Here is a 22419-nt window from a genome sequence, read left to right as displayed (position 1 = left end):
CTGTGTTCATGGAGACAGAATATCCAATTGTCCATCCAACGGCTCAAAGTAATCTCAAAATCACTGGGGCCCAGCGTGAACTCACCACATTCCCTTTCTGACTTTGCCTCTCCCTTTGGTGTTTGTTCTCCGTACCAAGAACAGTACTCCCTGCCCAAGCCAGGAAACCAGGAGGCATCCTTGATTCTTAATTTTTCTTCCCTTACCATTTCCGATTATCAAGTGCTATTGATTCTTCTTTACTATTTCTGGGAGCTGTGGACATTTCTTTCCATCCTCCACCCTCAGAGGCAGTACAGAGTACCTACTGTAGAGGTCCACCGTCGGGGTTCAAATCACAGCTCCATCCTACTAACTAGCTATGGAATTTGGGGCAAGTTATTTAACCTTTTTGTGCCTCATCTGTAAACAGAGGATAACCACAGCAACTGTCTCAAAGAGTGGTTGCCTCACATGTAAAGCACTCAGAATCTTGGGATCACAGTAAGCATTCAATAAGGTGTTAGCTATCATAGTTAAGCCTCCATCAAAATCGGTCTTATCCGCTTCTAATCCACTCTACCAAGCCCATTGAGTAGGATCTGCACCCCTCCCCTCCCCCACACTTAATCCCTGGCCAGCCTTATCTCTAGCTACTTCCTTGTTCTAATAGTCAATTAGTAGTTCCCAGACTTTGGGAGAGAGGGAGGGATCCACACAGCCAGAGCTGTGCCTAGATCTATTCTTCTTCCTCACTTCCTTCCATACTGATCATAACTAAAATTTAGTGAGACAATTATACATCAGGCACTTTGCTGAACACTTTCTGTCAATTAGCTACTAAACGCCTTTCAACAACCCTCTGAGTGGCTATTAGCATTGTCACCGTTTTATAGAAAAGGACAGGAGTTCACAGAGGAAGCAGGTTATGGAGGTGGTTAACCATGGCAGTTGGGACTTCAGGGCCCCAAGCTCTTAATTGTCTTTTTTCACGGGAAGATTCTCTGTGGTCTTTCAGAATTTAGTTGAGGAGTTACCTTCTCTAATCTTTTCACTCTAAGCTAAACACCTTGAATGTACTACACCATAGCAGCCTGTGTTCCTTTCCATCACGGCACTTAGCACCACTCTATGAAGATCTGGTTACTTCTCTGTCCCCTCACTAGAGAATAATCTCCCGGAGAGCAGGCACCACATCCACAACTGTTTTATATTCCCTAGCACAGGGCCTAGAGCACAGAGGGTGCTCAGTAGATGCTTGCCGAATAAGCAAATGGATACGCTAACAGTGTCAAATTTACTTCCTTGGTCAGATTCACTTTGGTAATAAGAAAAGCTATGTCCTAAGCAAACAAGAAATTGAGTGCAATGTACTCTTCCTTTGATAAAACTTGGCCTATTTTGAGATGTGAAGTTAGCATGTTAATTTTAAGGCCTTGCCATCATCACCTAAAAAATACAAAGGAAGCAACACAATGATAAAAAAAAAAAAATGCACCGCAAGCAACAACCAGCTGTGAAGGGGGCACAGGAGGTACTGGGGAGAACAGAATGACAAAACAAAAGTTCCCTCTAGCTTTCAAGGGATCATTCCCTTCAACACAAACTCTGAACATTTAGAACCTGGGAAGAATTGCCCCCAAGGAACAAAGATAAGCATTTTTGAAAAAAAAAAAAAAAATCCAAACTAAGTTTCAGTTTTATGGGAAATCTTTTAATCAAGAGGTGTTTGATTTAGCAAAATTTTCACATCAGAGAAGAAGAAAACTTGGAGCAGGGTGTTCACATGACATGGATAAAAGGCAACACTCACTGTCAGGAGACTGTTGTGTCCTGAGCTATTCTATTTACAAAATATATCTAGGGGCATCTGGGTGGCTCAGTCGGTTAAGTGTCCAACTTTGGCTCAGGTCATGATCTCACGATTCGTGGGACAGAGCCCTGAATGGGGCTTTGCGATGATAGCTTGGAGCCTGGAGCCTGCTTCAGATTCTGCGTCTCCCTCTCTCTCTCCCTCCCCCTCCCCCGCTTATACTCTTTTCTCTCAAAAATAAACACTTAAATAAATTAATTAAAAGTGTATTTATTGGGGAGCTCAGTCAGTTGAATGTCCGACTCTTGACTATAGCTCAGGTCATGATTTCACAGTTCATGAGTTCAAGCCCCAGATTGTCAGCTCACAGCCTGCTTGGGATTCTCTCTTTGCTCTCTCTCTGGTCTCTCTCTCAAAATAAACAAATAAATAAACAAAGTTAATTGACCTGAATGATTTGAGATTTTCCTGATCATAAAAGGACCTGAAAAACAGGCATACAGTCACTAAGAAGTGGGACAGTTTGGAAAAGAGCACATGACTAGACATTAGAAACACAAGCATCCATGCTCATTGGTAGAATGGTCCTGGGAGACAGGTGATCTTCCTGAAGTCCTTAAGTGGACAAAAATAATTAGTCTCTTCTACCCGGTGTGAATCAGAGCACTGAAGAAAATGTTCAACACTTCAGAAAATGATAGGTTAGAACAACTTTCTATTAAGTAACAAAGGGATTTTAAGTGAGAAAAACTAAATTTTCCCTTGGTCACAGGAGAAGACCTTTGATCTCTAGAAGGCATGTGAACTAAACTAGTTCTAAGCAGACGTCTTAGTATCACTCTCTGAACAAGCGAAAACCTGGCCCTAGTGAAGTAATTTCATCCCATTTAATTAGAGGAAAAGCCAGCATAAAGCCCTTTCTCAGAATACTCTTTTCACTTGCCTTAGGACACATACTCTGGTGTTCTCATGTGCAAGCTAAGTGAAACAACCAGCCAGGTGAGAATTGGTCACCATCAGAGAAACAGCACTGTTCAAACCGTGTATTCACTTCAGAACTATCACCTCCTATTTGAAATACATCACTAATGCCCACAAACCAACAGCCACCCGAGGCTGGAGCCGTAAGGAGGCAGAAGGATTGGTCCCTTCTTTTTGAAAGCAAAGTACCCAAACTGGAGTATTTTGTTCTATCACCTGGAGTTACCCCTGAAATCAAGGACTAAAGATGGGACTAACTCGTATTATAAAGCTCTCTCTCCCTAGCACATGGCCAGCCCCCACTTACCACACTGTAGGCCAGAATGCACTAGCAAAGTACGGTAAGACCTGAAGCTCAAACACAACTGTAAAAAGGACCCATGGAGACCTCTCAGATCCAACAGATAAAGCTAGATTAAAAACAAATAGACAAAACCACAACCGGAGAGGTTAAGGGACTCAACTAACATCACCGGCAGATATCCTGCCAGCTGCAGAAGCAAGGCTGGACCTCTGGACTCCTAGTTAATTCCCACGCTGGGACGGTGGGCTGACCCATGGCTGGAGCAGAGCATGAAAGTCATTCCATCTGTGCAGCCTGTTCTATTTCATGCAACAAACAATGTAACTTAAGTCCCCTGAGCAGTGAAGCAGGACCTAAGGTTCTGTGCTTTATCAATTACAATTTTCCGGCACTTGGGGAGAATGACTTTTCCAGAGCAGAAGAATCAAAAAGCAACAAAGGGGACGCCTGGGTGGCTTGGTTAGTTGTGTGTCCCACTCTTGGTGTCTTGGTTCAGGTCATGATCTCACGGTTCAGGAGTTCGAGCCCCACACCGGGCTCTACGCTGGCAGTGCGGAGCCGGCTTGAGACAGAAATTCTCTCTCCCTCTCCCCACTTCTCCTTTCCCCACCCCCGCTAACGCGCACTTGCTCGCTCTCTCTCTCTCTCCTTCTCAAAATAAATAACCTTAAAAAAATAATTTAAAAACATTAAAAAAAAAAGCTACACAGGTGCCAGCTGCACTTACGTTGATCATGGCATTGGACGTTATCCTGAAGAGTGTGGCCCGTTCATTGACCTGCTTGATCTTCTCATTGCTCTCGGCGGGCAGCCGCAGGGACTCCAGCTCGCTGAGGGAGCGCTGCAGCGCAGTGCCGTGCTTGGCGATCAGGTCGTTGCACGTGCTCAGGTCCTCCACCTTGCTGGACAGCGTCCGGAGGGTGTTCTGCAGCTCGGTCTTGTCGGTTTGTGACACAGACTCTTCATCTCCCGACTCATCTGCAGGGGGCCCGAGGGCGAGTTAGAGGACTCCAGTTACGGGATGCTAGGGCTGAGGGTCGGAACCCTACCAACTGTCTACAACTAAACCGGCTCTCACGCCGGGCGATCTGACCCACCAGGTGTTCGCCCTTACCAGATGATTCGACTACAGTGCGGTTCACAGCCCCCCACCGATCTGACTGCCGTGTGGTGCCACGGACACCTGGGGTGGTTCTTCCTTTCACCCCCCTGCCCTGGGCCACACAACAAGCATTTATTTTGCTTTTCTTTTTCCTTCCAGTTTTATTGGGTTATAATTGACATGGCACTATATAGGCATACTGATTGAACTTACATATATTTCCAAATGATTATCACAATAAATTTAGTTAGTATCCATCATCTCATATAGATACAAAAAAAAAAAGGAAAAAATGTTTATTTGCCTTGTGATGAGAACTTTTAGGATCTACTCTCTTAGCAATTATCAAATATACTACACAGTGTTAATTATAGTCATCATGCGGTATGTTACTTCCTCAGTATTTAATTATTTTATAACTTAAAGTCTATACCTTCTGACCCCTACATTCAATCCCTCCACCCCTGGGATTCTTCTAAAAGGTGCCAAGGAAGCTCTGGCCTCACCCCCAGAAATTGATTACACTGGTCTGAGGCAAGGCCCAGGACCTGCATTTTGAGTAAGTTGCCCAGGCCATTCCAATGCACGCTGAACTTTGAGAACCAATGACCCGGAGGACAGAAGGGAGAAATTAAATGGCCCCTGGCCTTGGGAATGAATTGTTGAGCCTTTGAACTCAAGCTTGAGGGTTCCAACCCAGTCTAAGCGACCATCTGTTGGGTGATGGGAGAACTCTGTATGAAATGGGTTGAGAGCTGCAGTCTGGCTCTTGGTAAACAATGTCCACATCACCAAAAGACCCATTGATTTATCTTCTCCAAAGGAGAGCTCGGAAACTTTGTGATGAACTCATTTGACACGAAAGCCATCATAGCACTGAAAGCGACGCAAGGTCTCGTGTTAAATGACCCTCCAACAAAACATCCAACAGAGAGCTATGTCATACCCTTCGCTAGCAGTTTTCTACCTAACACTCTGCAACAGCAAAACGCTTTTCCAGCAGTGTCACTTTCTTTGGGGGAGCTAACATCAGCACTAACATCAAAACAAAAGAAATAAGGAAAGCCTGCCCTGTCTGCTAGACCGAGAGGCAGGACCAAAGTCAAAATATAACCCGTTACAAGAAAACTTACAAGCAGAGAGTTTTCCTTTCACTGACCAACAGATATAAAATCCAGTGTGGGAGGTGACAAGGGATAAGAAAAACAGGAGATGAACAACAGCCAGCAGGTAACCATCTTGGTCAAGGTCTGAGTGAATAAGCTCAGTGTGATTAAACTATCAACAACTGGGACAGGGGAAATCCTAGCCTTTTCCTTGAAGAAAAAATGTTGAGACTGCTCTTTTTAGTGAAACTAAGGTAGCAAAATGAAGATTTTTCACAGAAAGTATCTAATGTAGGGGCACCTGGCTGGCTCAGTCGGTGGAGCGTCCAACTCTTGATTTCGGCTCAGGTCATGATCTCACAGTTCGTGAGATCGAGCCCCACGTCCTGGCAGTGCAGAGCCTGCTGGGGATTCTTTCTCTCAATCCCTTTCTCTCTCTGCCATTTGCACAGAGATCTCTCCCTCTCTCAAAGTAAATAAACATTAAAAAAAAAAAAGTATCACATGTAATGATTTTGGTAATCTATAAAGATGGTTTGTTTCAACTCAATTAAGAAATAAATGAGAGAGGTGCCTGGGTGGCTCAGTCGGTTGGGCGTCCAACTTTGGCTCAGGTCATGATCTCACAGTTTGTAAGTTTCAAACCCACATCAGGCTGTGTGCTGACAGCTCAGAGCTTGGAGCCTGCTTCAGATTTTGTGTCTCCCTCTCTCTCTGCCCCTTCCTCACTCATGATCTATGTGTGTCTCTCTCTCAAAAAAGGAATAAACATTAAAAATTTTTTTAAACAAAAAATAAGAAAGGGGCCCCTGGCTGGCTTAGTCGGTAGAGCATGTGACTCTTGATCTCAGGGTTGTGAGTTCAAGCCCCACACTGGGCATGGAGCCTACTTAAAAAAAAAAAAAAAAAAAAAAATGTAAAAAATAAGTAAGAAACTGTCAGGGGAGAAAGAAAAAAGTAAAGATAGAACCAAATTGTGAGTTGTAATCATCTTCACACTGCCCTAGCCATAAAATAATTATTTCTCAAACTGTTAAGGTGGTCAAATGGCATTAAAAGCCAAAAGACACCTGTCACGCCTCCAGGATAGTTTCTCAACCTCGGCACTACTGGCATCTGGGCCCGGATCCATCTCTGTTGTGAGCGCTGTCCTGTGCACTGCAGGAGGCTTAGCGGCATCCCTGGCCTCTACTCACTGGTGCCCGCAGTACCACCAGGCCTCAGCTATGACAACAAAAATGTCTCCAGACACTGCCTAGTGTCCCCTGCAGGGCAGCACTGCCCCCCCCCCGTTGCAAGCCACTGCTGCAGGGAGAGACACCGCGTGACGAAGAGAAGCCGGACACACTAGGGGACGGTTGATAACTGAACGACAGCGAGGGAGAAGGTAAGACTCGTGCCTAGCAGGGGCAAACAGGACGCGTCCCTGACGCGGCGTGCCTCGCTCCCTACCCGACTCCGCCAGCATCTTCACGGCCTTCGCCTTGGCCAGCTCCAGGGCTGTCACCCAGCGCTGTCGCTCCACTTCTGAGCTCGCCTTCAGGTGGTAGGTCTGAGCACCCCCATTGGAAATGATGAAGTTACAGGAGTCCTCCACAGTGATGTTGGCCGTGGCGAGGTTGATGGTACCACGGCAGGTGTGTCTCATTTCGGCCTTTGACCTACAATAATGAGATGAAGACAAGCTAAGGAGAAAGTTGACGGATGGGGTATCGTTCACCACGTTGTCTTCTCATAACCCTTTTCAAAAATACGGCAGTCCTAGGCAACAGCAAGTTCTACTCTTTCCCTCAGATGGCTCCCTCAAATTCCAGAAACCGTCAGTAGGGCTCTCCTTTCACGGCCAGTAAGTGTTGTTTCGGAGTTCTGAGCTCTCTCCCTCAGCCTTTTGGAAATAGCCTTCGCGGGAGCATTCACGACCTACAACGGTAATCCGGCAATGCTAAGTGTGTAAGGCAGTGAGTTTTGACAAATGTATACAATTGCGTAGCTGCCTCCACAAATTGTAGAACATGTCCATCACCCCAACAAGTTCCCTTGTGCCCTTCTGTAGGCAGGAATTCCTTTTTATTTAGCGGGGTATAGTTATAAAATAGTGGTTTGTAAACTCACGCAACAAAATTTCTTGTAACAATCTCATCGCCTTAAAGAATAGCTGCATTTTACATATACTGCACCCCCCCCCCAACTGTAACTCAGCCTTAATGAGAACTGTCACACTACGGTTAGAATTATATTGCGTAAGTGTAAGGAATGCTGAGATGCTTAGGGTATTAAATATCGACCGCAGCTCAAATGACAGGAAAGAGAAAGGACTAGCTTTCTGTGGGGGTAAAGAATAATCCTAAAAGAATCACCAGGTAGTATACTCTCTCTGGAATATGTTCTCGCCAAAGGTCCGCTGGCCTCGCTTGGCGGGAACTCCTAAGCCATCCTATTAATAGCTAAGAAAGATTCAGCAAATCTGTTCTCGGAGGACTGGGTGTAAAAATTTTCCCCATCTCTGACTGACGGCTCTATTAATAGACTAACTTTTGAACTTTACATCACTGCTTGGTGACAACAGGCTACGAGCTACTTCATGTAAAATACCAAGCTACTAGCACGACTCAGTATACCTTGCAAACTGAGTGAATTTCCCCTCCACCCACCCGCTGCTTCTGCCCAGAGACCTGCCTGGTGAGACCACAGTTTTCCCTGACCAACTTGGAACATAAAGAGGTCAAAGTCCTTGGCCAACTGCCACAGGGCAGAGCAGAGCCATTTCCTTTGCACTGGAGCCAAGCGGCCCAACACACCTGGCACGTCCAGAGCTCCTGCGTGCCAGAAATGACACACACCCCATCTCCAGAAACGAAGACTTGGTATGTTTGAGAAAGTCTGTTTACTGTGCTTAGGAAGACAGATTTGCTATTGTTCAGTGTGTCACATGAAACTGGTTTTTCTTCCTCAAAGGCACAAATGAGCAGTAGGGGATGGCCAGGGGGGTCTCACTGGACTGGGCCATTTTTCACCCCTGCACCTGCCACAATGTAATGTGAATCCCTGTTTTTTCTATCCTTACCTCCCCTCCCCTCCCCCGCCCCCAGGCTTCAGTTACATTATGAATAATGCAGGCTGAATTTCAGACCCGCAGCTGACAGGCCAGCTCACCCTGGCTTTCTACTCCAAAGGTGCTGCTCGGACCCTGTACTGCGTTCCTCACAGCGTGCTGGAACTTTTCACAAGCCACTTCCTAGGAATCTCTTCTGCCTGGGTCATCTTCATAAACTAAAGAAGTTTCTCAAATCACCTAAAGTCTGTAGCAGTTGCAGAAATACCAAGGAACCCTAGGAGTAAGGCAGGCTTGACTCAGGAGCTCTTGGGTTCAGGCCGATACACCTCTGTTTATAAATGATTAGTGCAGAGGCTGGAAAGACATGGTTTTGAGAGTGCAAGGTAAGTTCTTCAGGCACCACAGTATTAATTAGGTGCTGCCTTCTGACCAGAAAGTTCCCTTTAAGGCCAGCAGAAATAGTAACTCAATCTCTGGAAGCTAGTCAGGAAGACTAATGCTATGGCCCTGTCACCATGTGTCTGGGAAAGCCGGGATTCTACATACGGCTTTAAGTAATGGGACATCCATGTATCTGTGTATGTAAGGATGGGTAAAAAGAGGGAAGTGGCCTGTCAAAGCCTATGAGGACAGTTCATCACAGGATGGGTCTAGGAAGTATATGGTCTCAGTTAAAAAGAAAGCAGTATTTTGTAAAAGGCATATAGAGGAGACGACTGGTTTTGGAGGCATGAAAAGCAGGAGAAATGACAAATTAGCTAAATAACTGTAGGGAGACGGGGACACAGAGAACCCTGTCAAGAAGAATAAACCACCAGTATAGTTGGGAGGAAGAACTTCACTGTGATTTTGAAGGTAGTGCATAGATTTGATAACCCTGGTTCCTGTTGCTTGGTTGGTTTGTGGGTGGGACCATCTTAGTTGGCAAAGACAGGCCTATGGCATATTTCCCAATATGTGGTTCAGTATGCTTTGGAAGCAGTTTGATCTGTAGTCAGATAGGTGCCCCTAACTCTTGTAAGACAGAAGTTAAAGGTGGTTACAAGTTCTTGAAGAGATAGCAACAGAGAAGTTATTAATGTCCAACCAAGATCAGTATTAAGACTGGTACTGATCAAAGAATCAAATGGCCTGGAAAGATGATCTGATAAGAATTTGGAGAAAAAAGACCACACAGTAAAGTCCTCAGCTGATACACAACTTAAGAAAATGAGCAGTGTTAATAGTGACTTACAAGCCAAGTTAGGATACAAATCAACCGAACTTTAGGATGATGGTCAGCATAATAGGAAAACAGGAACTTGAATAGGAGAAAAACTTTGGAACACACATTAAAACTTTAGATGTGTGATCGAACCTTAAACCGATCATCCTGGATGCGTACTGAGAGAGGGTTAAAATTAAAATCAATTCTGAATATAATAATGCAAATGACCCACAGAACTGTTCACAATGTGGCAGGAACAGTGAGGATGTGCTAAGGCATTTTTCACCCTCAACAACCTCCAACTCCCACCTTCAATTTCCCCTCAAAATCCTCTAAGTGCTGATACGGTGGGGTTGAGGAAGAGATTCATTCACCCTACCTCTCCTGATAGCAGAGTGACTACGTGCAGAGGAAAAGAAATACAGTGAGCTGCTCTTAACAGCATTTTGGGTCTCAAATAGGACTTTTTTACAAAAAAGATTTCAATTAGAAGTGCCATTATATTAAGCAAAGTCTCCCTTAAAGGAAACTTTAAAAACAAAAATTTTTTTTTTTAATGTTTATTTTTGAGAGAAAGAGACAGAGCATGAGCAGGGGAGGGGCAGAGAGAGAAGGAGACACAGAATCCGAAGCTGGCTCAAGGCCCCGAGCTGTCAGCATGGAGCCCGACGCGGGGCTTGAACTCACAAACTGCGAGATCATGACCTGATCATGAGCCAAAGTCAGGTCAGACGCCCAACCAACTGAACCACCCAGGCGCCCCTCCCTTAAAGGAAACTTTTATACATTTTGTATAAAGTACTGTGATATAGAAACTATATACATTTCGTATATAGTAACAGTGGAAACTTTTGTACATTTTGTATAAAGTACTGTGATCTAGAAACTATACACATTTTGTATATAGCAACAGAAATCTAGAAACTTACTTGCTATAGGCAAGCAATTATCTGTTATTTGATTGATTCAAGTAACACTAACTTGGGTTTTAGGTTATGATGGTGTGAAGACAACCGGTTTCAAATCCTGACTGCTCAAGACCTTAGAATAGTTGCCCAGACTAAGTCTCAGTTTCCTCATCAGTAAGATGGGAATATCTCCTGATCCCCAGGGTTATTGTTGGGAGTCAATGAAACTACCCAAACTGTCCAGTACTCAGGAAATGTTTATGTCCTGTCTCCACATCCAGCATCTTAACCCCTCTATCTGGCGTAACCGGAGTAGCCAAAAGCATGCTACAGTTATGGCAAGCTTGTGAGCTGCCATGAATATATATTAAACATTCCAAAACACTGTTGAACAGAAGTAATCGTACCAAAGACATGGATTCTTCTTTTAATAAAACTTAAAGCGAACCAACCAAAGAGACCCCGGAAATACCGGAGAGACCACTGGAATCATTCCCATGGTGGGAGGTGGGGTCAGCGTAAATAAAAGCAGCACTGGAGGGCACATCTCCGTTATGGGCTGTTCAGAAGGCGAAAGCATATGCCAAGTCTGGGAGACATAAAGACAGGGGAGAGATACGGAGGCCACCCTGTGCCTGGTGTCCTTGTGCCTGAACGTGGAGACAGCAACGGCGGGTACATCAAAGGCTGCTAATAACCTTGAATTCTGGAGACAGCTAAGACAGCACAGACAGCTAAGATTTGGGACTTTCACAGCAAGTTCCTTGCGAACCATGCCGGGGCTTTGCTCTCCTACATGTGCCCCTTAGCACCTACGACAGCGCCTTCCTCGCAGAATTCATCATTGCACCGCCGTGCTGGCGCAAACACAATGGAAGAGTAGATGCTCTCCGAACAACTGGAAAGGCCAGGGACGGAGGGGAAGGTATTGCACCAAGAGCGGGTAACCCAGGTGGAGAGGGAAGCCCCGGGGCGTTCACTTTCGCGCAGGTGGGCTCGCGTCGCGGGCTGTCAGTGCGCGCAGGTGACGAAAAGGGGCCTGGGGCGACCTTGGCTGCGGGGCCGGCTCCAGAGGGTGACGGCGCGGGGACTGTGGGCTGCGGTGGGGGACGGCGCCCCGGAAGCAGTTACCTGTAGTAGCTCAGGAGCCCGTTGCTCAGCACGAACCACCGCCGCTGGTAGCCTTTGATATAATTGGTCCATTTGAAGAGCCAGCCCTCTCGAGCCGAGCCCGAACCCCCGGCGCCCGAGCCGCCGGAGCCCCCCGCCGGCGGCGCAGGGGCCGGGCCCGCAGCCGCCACTCCCCCGGCGCCGGAGCCCGGGCCGCCCGCCGCCGCCGCCGCGGCCACCGTGCCCAGCGCGGCCCCGGAGCCCGGCCCCGAGTCTCCGCGGCCGCCGCCGCCGCCTCCCACCACGGGGGGACCGGTGCCGCCGCCGCCCGGAGCTGCAATGGCCGCCGGGCCCGGCCCCACCACCCCTCTCAGCTCCGTCGCCGCCATGAGCCGCCGCCGCCCCGAGATACAGGACCGGAACCGCCTACGAGAGCCGCCGTCGCCGCCCGGAGCGCCCCACACGGCTAGCGCATCAGCCGCGGCCGCGCAGCGTCCCCGCCCCGCCAGGCCCGCCGCGGGAGGAGGGCTCGGCCGCCGGGAAGGAGGCAGTCGATTGGTGCCGCCGAGCGTCACTTGCGGAGGACCCCTAGGACATTGGCATTTCTCTCGGGCCTGTCATCCCACACCGCCCAGTGAGAGCCCGGGGTGGGACGCGTCCTCCAGGCACGCCGATGATTGGTTCGAATGAAGGCCAATCAGACTCATGTTCAAGCTCATTGGTGCTTTCCCGAAGTCTCCGGCGCTCGGGGAGGACCCGAGAATGCAGAGTGCCCGGCCAATTCGACCACCGATTGGCCGGGGTTTCCGCCACTCATTTCAGTGTATGTCTCCGTCACTGCCACGTCACCCCCTCCCATCACTCTTCTCTTCGTCCCCGTTCCATCCTTACGGATTGGTGGTTGGTATCAGCTGCTCAGCCTTTTCTACCATTTGCTGAACAAGCTGAGGAAAAGGGGAAGGAGTCTCGTTTTCTTATCCCCACTTTCATTTCTCATTGGTTCGCGTGTATGTCACTCACAGGTTGGCGGAGAGACGGGGTGGGGATTGGAGACGATTGGTTCCGGATATTGTCTGTGACTGCTGATGCTTGGCAATGCTGACCAATAACAGAGACGTACTGAGAGAGGGGCTGGCTGGAGGCAACCACTAAAATCCGGGAAAGAGCTTGGAGGCGTGTTCGTCTGCTTCTAGCTTTTCGGAGTGGGCGAAGAGCGAGTTCTCTTCCCCAAACGCTTTTTTTTGTTGTTGTTGTTTTTTCCACTTAGGTGCAGTGTTGCATTCCCTCTTCCAGAGTTAAGACCATCGTAGTTTCCCGCTGGGCAGAGTGACTCTCAGCAGTTAGCCACTGCCCGAGAAGCTACCTTGTAGGGCCTCCTGCTAGCAGCCGGATCTGAGCTGGAGACCGGGATTCCTGGGAAGTCCAGTAATAGCTTCCCCAGTTCCTTCCTGGATCCAAGATCCTCCTAAGTCCCTTCCCTGGTTTGTTCATCATCGCACCACACCCCTTATCTCGTGATTCTAGGTTGTCCTGTGCTCCGGTTAGAGTAGGAAGCTAGTTAGCTTTTAACAGGATACCTGGAGGCCAGGAAAGGGGAAGTCGTGGACAGCGCAGCTATAAGAAAGTCAGAGGCCCGTCCTGGCAGCAAAGCCACAGGAAGCCGGATCAAACTGGACTGGCCCAAAGTGTCTGACAAAGAAGGCTGGAAACCCCTGACCAAATAAGGAAGGAAAGGCGCGAAACGCTGCTTTCAACACATCCCCGCCTCGGGTAATAAATATCCCACCCCTAGTTAACAGCTGTCGATAGAAAGTAGACATCCAAACCCCCAGTGTGCAGTTCTCCCTGGAGCCGGCCCGCTCTCACCTCTCCAGAGCATACTTTCACTTTAATAAACTTTCCTGCTTGCAACTGCTCATCCACTATGTCTGGTCCGTCCTTGAATTCTTTCTTGCGATGAGACCCAGAGCCTCCAGGGACATCCTTGGAATGCACTGGGTGGAGGCCTCAGGGGACGGACGGGTCTCGCCAGTCCACCTGGCAACATCTTTTTGGGGAACCAGTCAGAAGGAGGTAACCTGCGTGTTGAGGGACCCTCTTCATCGGTGAGTCTCAACTTCCACCACTCGGGCTGGTGTGTTGCTTAGTCAAGTCACCATTCCTTTGTTCTCTCTCTCTCTTTCTGATCTACCTGGGAACCGGATGGTCTGGTAGCATTTATGAGAAACTAATGTTCAGCTCCAAAGAATAAAGGGACACTTGCTCCTTCCAGCTGAAAGGCACTCTTAAGTGACTAAAAGTTGTATGGAAGTGTCTGAGATTATTTCTCAGGACGCACAGCAATCCCATAGGGCTTTCCATCTCACTGGTAATTAAAACTTTGGCTCCTCTGGGTATGCACACATAGGACTGTTCCTTAGTGCTCCCAGACATGTAAGAGAGTGCTTCATGGGCTCTCGTGGAAGCGACACCAACGATCCTCTGCACCAGTCCCTAGGTGACTGATATTCCCAGGCTGTCTCTGCAGGAATCTGCTTCTTGGTCAGGGACACTCTGACCCCTCCTTGTGTGGCTTCAGCCGCTTCCTCTTATACCTACATAGGCACTCTCTTTTGGTGGCGGGGCACAGGGACCTGGGAGACAGTCTGTCACCCATTGCACAGGTGCTGCGTGATTGCCAACTCAGACTGCAAAGATCACTGTAAAATAAGCTATAACCCTTTTGCTCCCTGGCAAGGGACCCCACTTATAGAGAGCTCTCCCTGTGGATCTGTGGGTAGGCCTTATCCACCACTTAATTAAATGTGGCTCCACCCAAATAATTCAGGGATGCAAAGAGAACTGGAAAATAGAGGTTAGTTTCCCCAGAGCTAACCACCAAGTAGGAGACTTCAACAGGTCAGGCAAGAAATATTTAGACACTCAAAGGGACCCCTGTCTCTGGTGGCTGTTGTTTGCCACCAACTGTTAAGAGGCCTATCAACAGAAGGAGAGTGGGATATTCAGTGATCTTGAAATCATGATGATCTCGGTTCCAAGGGATCCATCCTGGGACATCAGGGTGAATTATCAGGCATCATTTCATTTAGGGTCGTCCGGAAGGCTGTCACTCTCCGGATGGCAGACGCCAGGAAGAGACGTGGGCCCTGGGACACCAGGGCTGTTGTTGGGTCATCACATGGCATGCTGGCCACAGCCATGATGACCGGGTGAATGGACAGCAGGCTGGGGATGCCCACAGTCCACTCGCCTTTGGAACTCTCTAGAAGAGTTCCCGATTGAGATCCTATTAGGTTCCAGAGAGAGAGAGAGAGAGCTAACTCTCCTCAGGGAAATAGTACTCCAGGCTTCTAGTATTGGGAGGCCTGGTTTAGTTGTTCCTTTTCAGTTAACAGGAGTCAATTCTCTCCCTGAAGACAATGGGAGATTCCACTTCCATACCCAAAGACTTTCTTCTGGGACATATTTTGAGACACTGGGATCAGTTCCCATTAGAAAGCCTAAAGAGAGGCACCTGGGTGGCTCAGCAGTTAAGTGTCCAGCATCCTGCTCTGAATCTCAGCTGAGATTCTTGGATTGAGCCCTGCATGGGGCTCTGTGCCACAGTGTGGAGCCTGCTTGGGATTCTGTGTCTTCCTCTCTCTCTGCACCTCCCCAACTCACACTCTTGTCTCTCTTCTTTCTCAAAAATAAACATTAGAAAGAAAGAAAGAAAGAAAGAAAGAAAGAAAGAAAGCCAGCCTAAGTAGGAAAATGCTCGTTTTCTTTTGTAACATTCCTTGGCCTCCATATAAGCTAGAGATCTAGTCAGAAAATGATAGTCCTAACTATAAAACTAGATTGCAACTTGATCTCTCCAGTAAGAGACAAGAAGAGTGGGTAGGGATCCCTTACATCCAGGCCTTTATGGCCCTCAGGGATGACCCTGAGAAATGTAAAACATGCACAGTGGGAAGGGGTCATTTACATGTTTGGTCCCAAGAAAGAAATTCTCCCTGCAGTAGCTCCCCTCAGTAACTCCCCCTCGAAACAACCCAAGACCAGATTAACACCCCAACAGCCTTTGGCTCCTCAGCCTAAGCAACTAATCTCCCACCCTATCAATCCATCTACCCTCCATTACCAGACTCAGGCCAAAAGAAAGAGCTTCTTTGCCCCCTCCAGGAGATGGCAGGTGGACCTTAGGGGACCACAAGAGTGTATGTTCCTCTTTTTATTTGGTTTTAATGTTTATTTTTGAGAGGGAGAGTGCATGCTTGAGTGGGAGAGGGGCAGAGAGAGAGGGAGACAGGATCCAAGGCAGGCTCTGTGTTGACAGCAGAGAGCCCAATGTGGGGCTAGAACTCACAAACCCTGAGATCATGGCTTGAGCAGAAGTCTGACGCTTAACCAACTGAGCCACCAGGTGCTCCCCACCCCCTTTATTTTGTTAAAGTTTGTTTATTTATTTTGAGACAGAGAGAGAGAGAGAGAGAGAGAGAGAGAGAGAGAGAGAGTGCACGCATGCGAGCAAGCCAGGAAGGGGCAGACAGAGAATCCCAAGCAGGCTCCACTGAGCATGAAGCCTGATGTGGGCTTGATCTCATGACCGGGAGATCACAACCTAAGCCAGTATCAAGAGTCAGATGCTTAACCGACTGAGCCACCCTGGTGCCCTTCTATGTTCCCTTTTTGATGTCCGATCTCAGGCAGTGCCATGAGTGCTTAGGCCAGTTTTCTGAGGTTCCTAGCAAATTTACTGAGGAATTCCGGAGCCTGACTCTAGTCTTTTGATCTAACCTGGAAGGACCTTCTGGTCATTCTCTCTCATTGCTGCAGTACAGAGGAGCGATTCTACATCTGGGCAGATGTCCTTCATGCTACCTAGCCTAACAGATGTCCCATTAGAATGACAGCTGTCCCTCAGATAGACCCTTATCAGAATTATCAGCCCAGGTAGCAGGGACTAGCCTTCAGAGACCACATGGTACTGTGCCTCCTGGAAGGCATGAAGAGATGTATCATCAAGCTAGTAAACCATGATAAGGTGAGGGAGATCACCCAAGGACCTGATGAAAATCCTGCTCTTTTTCAGTCCCGTCTGGTAGAAAGGCCACAGAAGCACCCATGTAGATCTGGATACCCTCGAGGGACAGTTGGTGCTGGGAATTCATTTTATAAGCCAGGCAGCCCCAAATACATGTAACAAGCTCCAAAAGATGGTTTTAGGGCCCCAAACTCCCAGTAGAGGTAGCTTTACTCCTTCATGGGCCAATCCTCCCACAAAGGCCCCAATATACAAAGAGGGAAATAAACTGGGCTCAGCAGAAAGACCACCAACTACATCTGGAGGGATGGCGGACACAAGACAAAAAGGTGATGCTTCCCCAGACATTCCAATGGAAAATCATCAAGGGACTACGTGACTCCTCTCATGTGGGAAGAGACACATTAACCTCCTTAGTTAATAGAGTCTTTTCAGGAATTAGCCTGTCAAGGGTGATGAAGGAAGTCACCAGGACCTGTAACCTAGGTCACAAGAACACCTCTGGGGGAGGGCTTAGACCACCTCCACTCCTCCAGACCATCCAAAGACAAGGCACACACCCTGGAGAAGATTAGCAGGTAGACCACACTCAGATGCCCCCATCAGGGATATAAATACTTCTTGGTCTTTGTGAACACCTTCACTGGTTGGGTAGACGTTCATCCTGGTAGAACAGAAAAAGCTCAAGAGGTAATGAAAGCTCTACCAAAGGAAATCACCCCACGCTTTGGGCTCCTAAAGTCTCTGCGGAGTGATAACAGCCCATTCTTTACTGCAAGAGTGACTCAACAAGTATCTTCTGCCTTGGGAGTTCATGACCACCTCCATGCTGCCTGGAGACCCCAATCCTTGGCTAATCAAACCCTTTAAAAAATCTTGGCCACAAATATTTCCAGGAAACCTTAGAATCCTGGACAAAACTCCTGCCCATAGCCCTCTTGAGATTGAGAATGGCCCCAAAAAGGAACCTCCAACTCAGCCCCTTTGAAATTCCTTTCTTAACAGCAGATCTGCTACTTGATTCAGAAACCCACGAATTTATAAGACATTTAATCAGTTAGAACCGGTCCAGTAGATCATCTTTACTTGTGCCCAACCCAAGAAAGAACCTGTCCCTACCCAGATCAAGCCAGGGGACATGGTTTTATTAAAGACCTGGAAGGAGGATTTACGTTCAGCTCAATTAGACCCTGAATGGTAGTGACCCTTCCAGGTTCTTCTCAGCACCCCAACAGCAGCTAAGCTCTAAGGTATAGCTAGGTGGATTCATTTGTCGAGAATAAAACTAGTGGCTCCAGACTACCCACAATCGATGAGTGAAGACATTCCATCCTATTCCTGTGAGCCAGTGGAAGATCTATGCTACATCTCCAAGAAGATAAGTGATTGACATCTTACTATGAATATTTGCTTTATAATGTTAGCTATTGACTGGATTTTCCTTATACTGCTTCTCCTCTTTGCAAACCTTTGTCTACTTGGACCTCTGAGTTGCTTTTCTTGCTACCTTTAAACCACCTCCCTTCAAACAAAGCAAAAGAAAACAAAACAATGACATCTTTCTGTTGGGTCTAACCCTCCGATATGGCCCCAAAAGTCTTGTTTTTGTTTTTGTTTTTGTTTTTTCCTCATTCTCATTACTGTTCTAACCCATGCAGTTCCACAGAATGGTTCCAACATAACCTCCCAGGGAAATAACTTTTTCAATTGCTAGATTTGTCATTTATGTTCTCAGAAGGACCTTTCTTACTCCCTATTTTATCCCACTCATTCTCCTAATACAATTCTCCATCAGAAAAACTACACTGGACCACGTTCCCCTTCCCAAGAAGGGATTTTCATCTGCCCTAATGGGACCTGTGTTGACCTATCCCCTCCCAACACCCATTTCAGGGATTTGGACCCCAATTATTCCTAAGCTCAAAGTCCATGCTTCCAGATAACTCCCAGTAATTCAACCCATAAAAACAGATCCAGAAGATGGGTCAGCTGCCAAATAGCATCACCTCTGGGGGCAGTCTGTACAACTTTGCCAACGACCCTTGGACCAGCAGACAGTTTTCCAGTGTCTCAGTTCAGGGCTCCAAGCATGGAATGCGGCATGCCTGCTTAGGAAATCTAAATGACACAGATTATAATGCCACCCACTGGTTTGGTGTGCTAATCTCACCCTTTCAAGTAAAAACCCAATAAACCCATGTTTTGGATCATGGCCTAGCTGGACACCACTCAGCATTACTGTTTAATTTCTCCCTTCACAACCATTACTTTCCAGTTACCTAGGATACGGAGCCATGGGGAAATCTCTATTCCCCAGCTGCACACACAGTAACTCTTCCAGGTGGGCCCAACAGCTCCAGGAGATAGGAATAGTGAATTACCCCACAAACTTTTGTGCCCCTCCCAACTGTCTCCTTATCTGTGTACGTCCTTCTCCCAACCTACAGGGACCAGTCTTTACCCAGCCTGTATTGGCCCAAGGATTTCAATGCATTGATAACCTCAAACGTCAGGCAGTTGTACCCCAGGATATGTGGCTCCCCCAGGAGTCCATGTATATAATTCTGCCCACTCCCACAACCAGAACTGGAAGGGCAATAGGCTTTATACTGGCTGGAAGAGTAGATACCATTGGTGCATTAGCTCTTTGGGGGTGGGGGTAAGGGTGGGGGTGGGGGGGATTTGCATATCAAATTTGCATGTTGGAGAAATCTGATGGGAGCATTGGATAAACTAGCTTTCCCACCTCATTGTATTTCTCCAATCTCTCCAAAGTCCTTTCCATCTTTGGCCAATGTGGTTATGGCTGGCTTTAAGGTGGGGTATGTGCTGTCATTAACAGAGCATGTTGTACCTACATCAACACCACTGGACCCGTGGAGGAAAACATCCCAAAATTCTATGATCCAGCCACATGGCTACACCAAATGGGCAAAAGGGCTGATACTGCTAATAATATTTGGGATGCTGTACACGAGACCCTTCCATCTGTAACCTGGTTCTTGCCCTTTTTAGGGCCACTAGTGGCTATATTGTTACTTTTGCTTTTTGGACCTTGTTTGTTTAATTTTCTTGTCAAATATTTATCTCCCAGGGGTGCCTGGGTGGCTCAGTTGTTGAGCGTCTGACTCTTGATCTCAGCTCAGGTCATGATCTCACATCGTGAGTCTGAGCCCCGTGTCAGGCCCTGTGCTGACACTGAGGAGCCTGCTTGGGATTCTCTCTCCCTCTCCTCTGCCCTTCACCTGCTTACTCTCTCTCTCAAAATAAATAAATAAACTTAAAAAAAAATTTTTTTTTAATTTGTCTTTTCCAGACTCCCAACAACTTCATTTATAAGTGATGGTTGCACCAGGGATTCCAATCTATCTGCCTTGAAGATGAAACCTACCAACACCCTCTGGACCAAGCCTGTGACTTCCTTTTACTCCCCACTGCCCATCAGGTTTCCTAAAATTCAGATAGCAAGGACTTCTGGAGCCCTCAGGCAGGGTCAACCTCCCACACCAGCATAAAGTATTTACAGAAGATGTACCATCGCCCGTTTTCCCTGAAAAGATTTTAAGGGCCCAGAGTCCATGGTGGGGGAGGGGAATGTTAGAGTAGGCAGCTAGTTAGTTTCTAACAGGATACCTGGAGACCAAAAAAGGGGAAGTTGTGGCCAGCGCCCTTCTAGGAAGGTCAGAGGTGGGTCCTGGCCCAAAACAAAGCCACAAGAAACCAGATCAAACCAAGCCGGCTGACAAAGAAGGCTGGAAAGCCCTCACCAAATAAGGAAGAAAAGGTACGAAATCCTGCTTCCAAGAAATCCCCACCTCAAGTAATATTCCACCCCCTAAGTTAACAGCTGTCAATAAAAGGTAGACACCCAAACCCCACAGTGTGCAGCTCTCCCTGGAGCCCAGAGCATAGTGTCATTGTGATAAACTTTCTTGCTTGCAACTGCTCATCCACTATGTCTGGTCCGTCCTTGTATTCTTTCTTATAATGGGAACAAGAGCCTCCAGGGACATCCTTGGGATGGATGGGCTGAGCAGAGGCCTCAGGGCCCAGGGTCTCCCTAGTTCACCCGGCAACACTCCTACTTCCGTCCCACGAGTTGCTGACGTTGTGGGGAGACAAATAGACTTGAGAGGACCTGACTGTGTGTGTTCCTCCTACCGGTGGGTGTCCCTATTTCTGAAAGTCACAGATTGAGTAACTCATGTAACATTTAGATGTCTCGGGGTTGCCTGGATGGCTCAGTCAATTGAGCGTCCGACTCTTGATCTCAGCTCAGATTTACTTGATCTCAGAGTCATGCGTTCAAGCCCCATTTTGGAGGTGGAGACTACTTAAAAAAAAAAAAAAAAATTAGGGGCGCCTGCGTGGCTCAGTCAGTGAAACATCTGACTTCAGCTCAAGTCATGATCTCGCAGTTCACAAGTTTGAGCCCCGGGTTAGGGGTCTGTGTTGACAGCTCGCAGCCTGGAGCCTGCTTCGGATTCTGTGTCTCCCTCTTTCTCTGCACCTCCCACACACTCTCTCTCTCTCAAAAGTAAATAAAAAACATTTTTTAAAAATGTAAAAATTGGATGTTGTGAGCTATTGTTACAAAGGGAGCTTTGGGGAATCCTGCACCTGTTACATTTTGCTAATTTTATTTTATTTAAAAAAAAAATTTTTTTTTTACGTTTATTTATTTTTGAGACAGAGAGAGACAAAGCATGAAGGGGGGAGGGTCAGAGAGAGGGAGACACAGAATCCGAAACAGGCTCCAGGCTCTGAGCTGTCAGCACAGAGCCCGACACGGGGCTCGAACTCAAGGACCGCGAGATCATGACCTGAGCCACCCAGGCGCCCCACATTTTGCTAATTTTAAACACACAATAGAAACAGCTGTTAGGACAGTGTAAAACAAATTGCTTTTGCTTGGCACAGCCTCTCTGGTATCAAGAAAGTAAAGAGAAATACTTTTTCTTTCTTTTTTTTTTTTTTAAAGAAAATGTTGATATAGGAGCACCTGGGTAGCTCAATCGGTTGACAGAGCGTGCTTTGGCTCAGGTCGTGATCTCGTGGTTTGTGACTTCGAGACCCACATCGGGTTCACTGCTGTCAGCCTGTCAGCACACAGCCCACTTCAAACCCTCTGTGTCTCCCTCTCTCGACCCCTCCCACTTGTGCTCTCCCCAAGACTAAATATTAAAAAATAAGAAGAAAATGTGATACATAAAGGAGAGAAATATTTATTGAATTCTGGAGAAAGGATACACTTTGAAACAATCTGCAATTAGATGTAGGCTGTGGTTTTTTAAAAACTGAGTTAAAGTGAACTCCTTTATGCTGAGTCCTGCCTCTGCTACTTATTGGCTCTGTGACTTTGGAAAAGTCCGGTAAGCACTCCCAGCCTCCGTTTTTACTTCTGTTAAACAGGGATAAAACCTTACCGGGATGCTGTGGTGATGAAATGCACTTGAACATGTTTGCTAAATTAAACAGCTACGAAAATGTGAGCTGGGTGGCCAGGCACGTCCCTCAAATTACTTGCCAATCACAAAGGAGAATTACATTCTGTAAATCTGGCTGTTCCCACCTTCACTCAGTTCTCTGACTTAGCATCATTCATCCTGGGACAAAATGTGTTTTTATGAGGTTCCTGGTGTGCTGAGGCATGAAGCAGACCAGCATCCCTTAATGAAGTTTTCTTGCCATACATGCTGAAAACTCCTGAATGCAATCGAGCCCTTACGTCTAACCTTCAATTTATAGAGGCTGAGGGAGCAAGTTCAACAACACCCCCAAGGAGACCATCAGATCAATCAGGAATGTGAGGCGTTCTGCAACACAAC

The 22419-nt window shown here is 47.3% G+C and overlaps 1 protein-coding gene and 1 long non-coding RNA gene across 2 annotated transcripts in view; one reads left to right on the top strand and one right to left on the bottom strand.

Moving 5' to 3' along the window:
• Positions 1 to 12091, bottom strand: part of OSBP (oxysterol binding protein) — a 35750-nt gene extending 23659 nt beyond the window's left edge. The window contains exons 1-3 of the mRNA XM_025915308.2: positions 11587 to 12091; positions 6738 to 6946; positions 3805 to 4055 (exon numbers count right to left, since the gene is read on the bottom strand). Of these exons, the coding sequence (XP_025771093.2) occupies positions 3805 to 4055; positions 6738 to 6946; positions 11587 to 11954 (828 nt within the window). The 5' untranslated portion in view covers positions 11955 to 12091. The remainder of the gene's footprint in view (positions 1 to 3804; positions 4056 to 6737; positions 6947 to 11586) is intronic.
• LOC147576443 (uncharacterized) lies at positions 11706 to 20540 on the top strand. The gene is made up of 2 exons (XR_015240807.1): positions 11706 to 13670; positions 19908 to 20540. It is a non-coding gene; the product is annotated as an uncharacterized LOC147576443 (long non-coding RNA).
• Positions 20541 to 22419: the final 1879 nt, after the last annotated feature.

Source organism: Puma concolor, chromosome D1, assembly GCF_028749965.1.
Source record: "Puma concolor isolate L17-30 chromosome D1, mPumCon1.1.hap2, whole genome shotgun sequence".
Lineage (NCBI taxonomy): Eukaryota > Metazoa > Chordata > Mammalia > Carnivora > Felidae > Puma > Puma concolor.
The sequence above is the reverse complement of the archived record's forward strand: the minus strand, read 5'-3'. Positions and strand labels throughout refer to the sequence as shown.